This window comes from Lactuca serriola, chromosome 9, assembly GCF_051521515.1.
Source record: "Lactuca serriola cultivar US96UC23 chromosome 9, Lser_US96UC23_V15, whole genome shotgun sequence".
NCBI lineage: Eukaryota > Viridiplantae > Streptophyta > Magnoliopsida > Asterales > Asteraceae > Lactuca > Lactuca serriola.
In genome coordinates, this window is record NC_136416.1 from 81,009,161 (window position 1) to 81,016,079 (window position 6,919).

At 36.9% G+C, this 6,919-nt stretch overlaps 1 protein-coding gene across 2 annotated transcripts; it reads left to right on the plus strand.

The window, feature by feature from the left end:
* The first annotated feature begins 386 nt into the window (after positions 1-386).
* Positions 387-3,971, plus strand: LOC145072285 (putative inactive receptor kinase At5g58300). Of its 2 annotated transcripts, XM_079018688.1 has the most exons (4): positions 387-504; positions 734-814; positions 1,875-3,149; positions 3,226-3,971. In XM_079018688.1, exons 3-4 carry the CDS (start codon positions 1,898-1,900, stop codon positions 3,852-3,854), a joined length of 1,881 nt encoding a protein of 626 aa, XP_078874814.1. In that variant the 5' UTR covers positions 387-504; positions 734-814; positions 1,875-1,897; the 3' UTR covers positions 3,855-3,971. The 2 variants fall into 2 exon arrangements, with proteins under 2 accessions (XP_078874814.1, XP_078874815.1); XM_079018689.1 differs by lacking the exons at positions 387-504; positions 734-814 and having other exon boundaries at positions 1,733-3,149.
* Positions 3,972-6,919: the final 2,948 nt, after the last annotated feature.

The window sequence follows — 6,919 nt, forward strand, 5'->3', positions numbered from 1 at the left end:
CAACCTCATGTTACTCCAAAATATACAATGTCGTTTCAAAATATCACTTTCAGATTCTGAAATATTTTTATGCCGCATGGGACAAACCACCACTAATCCAAAATGTGACATTTTTGATAAAGTGTAATATTTCAAATTTCAAAATAAAAAGGTTATTTTTGTTATTTAGCTCGTTTATAAAGTTATCGACATCTCAATATTTTTGTACTTCATTAACTTTTGTTAAGTAAAACTTTAATAGTATACCTTTTAAATCTACTAAACTAAATCAAAACAAATAACAGCTTGTATGTATTTTCGTTGTATCTGCTGTATCTTTGGTGGAAGTTGTACGGAGTAAAAGAAAGTCGCCGAAAGGAGAAAGGGACATAGATATAAATTAAAAATATGAACTCAACAAATGAAGGAGAACGAGGAAAAAGAAATTCCCCAATTTCAGTTCAAATTATTTTTTAGTCGCAAGTAATGCGAATTGAGAAACGAAGAACCAGAATTCTTCCAACGGTTAGTAAAATTAAACACCATTTTAATGCACCGACATCTTTAATTTACAATCAATTTCAGCTTTCTCTCTCTTTCTTTACTCGATTTCGCCGGCGATTTTAAGTGTTGAACAAGTTTCAGTACAATACCGTTGGAGAAAAAGCTTAAAAATCAACACTTTTCAGCAAATAGAAAATCTACATTGATTCGTGATACATTTTTGGTGTTTGTTTTTTTTGTTTATGTTTAGCTGCCATTGAAGTCGATCGCGAGCTCTTGCTGGATTCCGATTCATTGATTTGTTGTTGATTTCACCGTTTTGGTTATACAGGTAATCGTTTCTAGATCTCGTTGATAGCTGATAGTGATCAATAGTTTGTCTTAATTGATCGCTTTTTTATTGTTTATTTGTTTCTGTTGATTGTGGTTATGATTTGAAGAAAATTCAAATCCAAGAAGGCGGATTTTGTTTGTCGTTAGGTGATTTTATTAATTAAAGGCTGCTGCATTAGACATTGGAAGATTTGAAATCAGCCATAGATATGCATTTTAAATAATTAAAGGCTGCTACATTAGGTCAAATTCAATCCTTTTTTTTTTTTTTGTTCTTAACCCTAAAAACAAACAGAATCCTGTAACCATATTCTTGATAGTTGATAATCATGGAAGCTTTTGAATATTATTTTGTCCATTTTTATATCTGCATGTACACGTAGAGGAAATATTGAATCTTGAAGCCAATTCATGTAAAGGAAAATGAGTGAGAATGGTAACAAAGTTTTGAAAATTGTATAAAAAATACCATTTAATTTTGTTTTATACAAAAAATACCAACAAATATTGCATTTGATACATATAACCATTTGTTTAAAAAACACAATTTCATCACCTATCCAATAATATGTACAAATGATATAATTTGTTACAAACAATTAACTTTAGTTCATATGTGTAATAAATAATGTAGTTTATTAGTAATTTTTGTAAAAGTTTATTACCTCCTAACTAAGTAACTAGTAATACATAACATTTTGAAATTTATTGAAATTTGCTTTATGTCCAAGAATATGTTTTGCTTTTTGCAAAAAGAAGTGCACTTAGCTTTTTTTTTCTTTTCTTTTAATTAGTGTTTCCTCTTTTTCTTTTTAGGTTAGATTCTCCTTATCACTGAATTCCTTTATTTTGTTTTTTTGTAACATAAATTTGTTCTCCACTATCACAAACAATCTTTAACTGGAATAAAAATTGAATATATATAGAAAGATCTTAACTAAAGTTCCGTTTTTTTAAACATTTAAGCTCATACTTCTGAAAAAAACTAAAGTTCAAACAATTATTTTCTGCTTTATGTAAACAAATTTAAGTATATATTTTTCTTCTTCTTCATTTAGGTGTTCAATCACGAGATCCATTAATGGAAAACTCAATCAAGCATCGATTATTATCAGTCGCCATTTTCATGCTCCTAAATCTTCACATCACCATTGCTGATCTGAGCTCCGATACTGAAGCTCTCCTTAAGTTCGCTTCATCAGTGCCACACCTCAGAAAACTCAACTGGAATTCCACTCTCCCGATTTGCAGTTCGTGGTTTGGAGTTAAATGTAACGACGCCGGAACACGTGTCACCGCCGTTCATCTCCCCGGCGTCGGACTTTACGGCCGGATTCCGCCAAATACCATCGGAAAACTAGACGCACTCAAAATCCTAAGCCTCCGATCGAACTTTCTCACCGGGAATCTTCCTTCAGATATTCCGTCTATTCCTTCTCTTCAATCTCTCTACCTTCAACATAATAACTTCTCCGGTAACATTCCTCTTCCTCTTTCCCCTAAAATAACTGTTCTAGATCTCTCCTTCAATTCCTTCTCCGGTAACATTCCGGCGGCGATTAAAAATCTCACTCGTCTCACCTCATTGAACCTCCAGTTCAATTCGTTTTCCGGCGCCGTTCCCGAGCTTAACCTCACTAGGTTACGACTCCTAAACGTTAGCTACAACACCTTAACCGGTTCAATCCCTGAATCCCTCCAGAAATTTCCAGTTTCTGCATTCGAAGGGAACTCATTCTTATGTGGACAACCTCTGAGTCTATGTTCATCTTCTTCTTCTTCTCCGATCAGTCTCCCATCTCCGGCGAAACATAAGAAACTCAGTACCGGAGCTATCATCGGAATCGCAATAGGAGGATTGTTTGTACTAATACTACTCGCTATCTTCTTCGTTTGTTGTTTGAAGAAGAAAAACGACGAAGATTCAGTCCGTTCATTGAAAGTCAAAGCAGTGACGGCTGGGAAAAATGAAAAGTCCGATGACTTTGGAAGCGGAGTTCAAGCGGCGGAGAAGAATAAGTTGGTTTTTCTCGATGGAAGTGGTTATAACTTCGATCTTGAAGATCTGTTGAGAGCGTCAGCGGAGGTTCTCGGAAAAGGAAGCTATGGGACGGCGTATAAGGCGATTCTGGATGAAGAAACGACGGTGGTGGTGAAACGGATTCGAGAAATTGGGGTGGCGAAGAAGGAATTTGAGCAGCATATGGAGTTTGTAGGGAGGATCGGAAAACACCCGAATATTGTTCCGGTGTGCGCTTATTACTTCTCAAAGGATGAAAAGCTTCTTGTTTACGAGTATATGTATTCCGGCAGCCTCTCCTCCCTCTTACACGGTATACAAAATCATCTTCCCCAACATCTTACAATGTGTTAGTTTAGTACTTATGATTTTTTAACTTGTTTGAATAGGTAACAGAGGCATAGGAAGAACACCATTAAATTGGGATTCAAGAGTAAAGATCTCACTGGAATCCGCAAAAGGAATCGCTCATATCCACTCAGAAGGAGGCGCGAAATTCAACCATGGTAACATCAAATCATCAAACATTCTTCTCACCAAACACCTCGAGGGTTGCGTATCGGATCTAGGGTTAGCTCCATTGATGAACTTCCTCCCAACAAAATCCCGATTCGTTGGATACTACGCTCCGGAGGTAATCGAAACCCGAAAATTCACACACAAATCCGATGTTTACAGTTTCGGAGTCCTGCTTCTTGAGATCTTGACCGGAAAAGCTCCACTTCCGCTCCCGTCGTCCAGTCAAGAGGAGGTGGTTGATTTGCCGCGGTGGGTCCGGTCGGTGGTCCGGGAGGAATGGACGGCGGAGGTGTTTGATGTGGAATTAATGAAGGAACAACATGTGGAGGAGGAGATGGTGCAGATGCTTCAGATTGGGCTTGCGTGTGTGACTAGGGTTCCGGATATGAGACCGTCGATGGAGGAAGTTGTTAGGATGATTAGTGATTTACGGCCGTCGGAATCTTCTGATAATCGGCCGTCGTCGGAGGATAATAGGTCTAATGTGGCTACTCCCTGATTGTTTTGATCTGTAGTTCCGACGTCCTGGTGATTTCCATAGGTTTTATATTATTCAAAGTTGCAAAATATAGATGTTATTTTTTTTTATATATTATTATTATTATTATTATTATTATTGTCATTGTCATTTCCTTTCGTGTTAAAGTAAATTATCTTTCATGTTAAAGTAAATTATACAAATGGTCCGTCCGATTTTTGGTTGTTTGCGTGTTTGTTTCCTTTTTATAATTTGGATCACTTTTATGTTGTGATTTCATGAAATTTGAGATGAGCAAAAGGACCGTGAGATGAGCAAAAGGACCGAACCGGACCGGAACCGGGAACCGGCTTCGGCCAAAATCAAGAACCGAACCGGCCTGGCGGTTCTACCGGTTCCGGTTCCTACCGGTTCTTGTCGTGTCTTCAAATGTTGGAACCGGCCCTCGAAAAATAGCATCATACGGTTTCGGTTTTTACCGGTTCTACCGGTTTTTGCCGGTTCTACCGGTTCCGGTTATATCGGTTTCGGTTCCTACCGGTTCCAAAAATCCACAAAAATAACGTCCCGGTCCCGGCCCAACCGGTTCCATCGGGTTCCGGTTCCGGTACCGGTTCCAGCCGGTTCCCCGGTCCATATGCTCATCCCTACATGAAATGATTAAATAAAGGGATGTGTATGAAAAATTAATCAGGAAAAACTGAAATTTGTAAAATGATCATTGACTTCCGCAAATAAGGGCTCTATAGAAGCCTTAAACCTCATGAACCTGAATAGCACAAGGGCTCTATGGAAGCCTTAAACATCTGATGAACCTGAATACTACTGAGGAAATGAAGTGGTAGGGGTATTTTTGTAAAATCACCAAACAGAAAAAAAGGTTTTGTAGTGTTGGCTGTGGAAGGAGGAAGGATTTGGGGGAGGACTACTGCAAAACGAAGACTGGAAACGGGAAAGAAACGCTCTATCGAATCTCCAAGAAATAGGAACGAATATGGTGAGTAAACAACTAGAAAATCCTGAATTTGGCCATTTTCAAACGAAGAACAGTTCCTCGGAGCTGGACGAAGAACATATCTGGATAGGGCATTTCTACGGATCCATAGTGCCTTTGTGGAATTAACATTTTTTTTTTTTTTTTAAATGTTTTTTTTGTTAAACATCCTCAGAGGTTTTATAGTTCCGCATAGTCATATGCATTTCCACAGAGACATCTTCTGCAAAAGTATGTAAACCAACATTTTTTTTTTTGTCTATTTCCCCATGTGTCCGACTCCTCAGAGGTTTAAGGCTTTCGAAGAGCCTCTTTCTGCGGAAGTCATTATCATTTTACAAATTTCAAATTTTCATGGTTAATTGCTTCATACACACTTTTTCTTTTTATCATTTGATGAATTTTCTCTTATCTTAACCAATATTTTTAGTTTTTTATTATTATTAATCTATTAAAAGAAATTGTTTAATAATATATGGGTCCCACAAACATCTACCTCCACCCTCTTCCTATTTACAAACTTTTGTCTCCCTCTCGTTCATCTCTCCTCTCACTGGAAACCGCCACCATCATTCCTTTATCATATTTACTTTATCGATCGAACATCCACTACCACCTTTGACATCTTTTGACCACCTTTGGTAGCTGTCAAAAATTAAATTTAAATCTAGTTTGCTAATAAACAACTGAAGGTGGCGAGAAATTAAGGTTTCTACGCATAAACAAAATTGTTTTTAGCCTTTTCTTCTATTCACAAACTTTTGTCTCCATTTCGTTTATCTCTCCTCTCGCTGGAAACCGCCACCATCACTTATTTGCCATATTGCAACAACTATGCTTTTACTCTATGGATCAGACAACATCCACCACCACCTCTGACATCTTTTGACCACCTTAGGCAGCTGTTAGAAATTAAGGTTAAATCTAGTTTGTTGATTAACAACGGAATGCGACGGGAAATTAAGGTTTCTACGCATAACCAAAATTGTTTTTAGCATTTTCTTCCTAACTGGTTTAGAGTTAAGTCCAGTTTGATGCGAAATCAGAGTCATGAATCTTCTCCTTCATTTCAATAGAAATTTAAACAATGGTGGTAATGCTTAAATTATACATATATTTTAGGTGTTATCTTAATATTTTGAGTTGTGTTCTGATGTAAATATAGATAAAAGATACTTATAAATGTTTTGAATTGTTATTTTACAGATTAGATGAGTTGTTGGAAGAAAAGAGACTGAAAGAGAGACCTTTTGTAAAGTTCTCCAAGTGTTAGTTCTGGTTGCGCGAGGTGCAGTTTCTGGGGCACTGTAACATCTCAAAAATCATGACCAAAAATTTCATTTTTAATTATTAAATAGAACCATAGTTATTCAACCATTCCATCAAAACATGAGTCATAGTATTTCAAAACATTATTATCAAAGTTTCCAAATCAAAACATTAGAGTAATGCCAGGCTAAACATCATGGTGTGTGCAGTGCAGTCATCCCGAGCCCTGCTCTTTGCAACTGGAAGTACCTGAAACCAAAACTGAAAACCGTAAGCACGAAGCTTAGTGGAGTCTTCCCAAACTACCACATACCATACACATAATCACATATACTAGGCCCCCCACCCCTTCATTGGGCCCCGCCCGATAGGGGTGTTCACGGTCTGGTTTTTTCGGTTTTTAGCTCAAAACGAAGCCAAACCGTTAGTTACGGTTTTTATCAAGCGAAAACCAAAGCCGAACCATTTAAAAATTAAAACCGAACAAAACCAAACCGTTACTAACGGTTTGGTTTCATGGTTTGGGCTTTTTAGGCCCATTTTAATCGAGTCCATTAAATTGTTGAAAATAAACTGCAATATTATTACAACAACAAAAAATCTGCCAAATATTATTAAAAACTGCAATATTAAAGTTGTCAAAATAATATAAATTCTGTGAAATATTGTAACAAAAAGTTGAAATATTAAAGTTGTCAAAACCAAAACAATAAATGAAAACACTAAACATTGTTCTGTTAGATCAAGCATCTGGACGTTAGTGACTTACTTGCCTAGATTGGATACTTTTTTTTTCGATTGGTGCTTCATGTACTAGTTAGAA

Excerpts from the sequence above, each read along its gene's own strand:
- LOC145072285 (XM_079018688.1), top strand. The coding sequence starts at position 1,898 with ATGGAAAACTCAATCAAGCATCGATTATTATCAGTCGCCATTTTCATG. Across the intron at positions 3,150-3,225 it reads CCTCTCCTCCCTCTTACACG|GTAACAGAGGCATAGGAAGA; the intron begins GTATACAAAATC and ends TTGTTTGAATAG.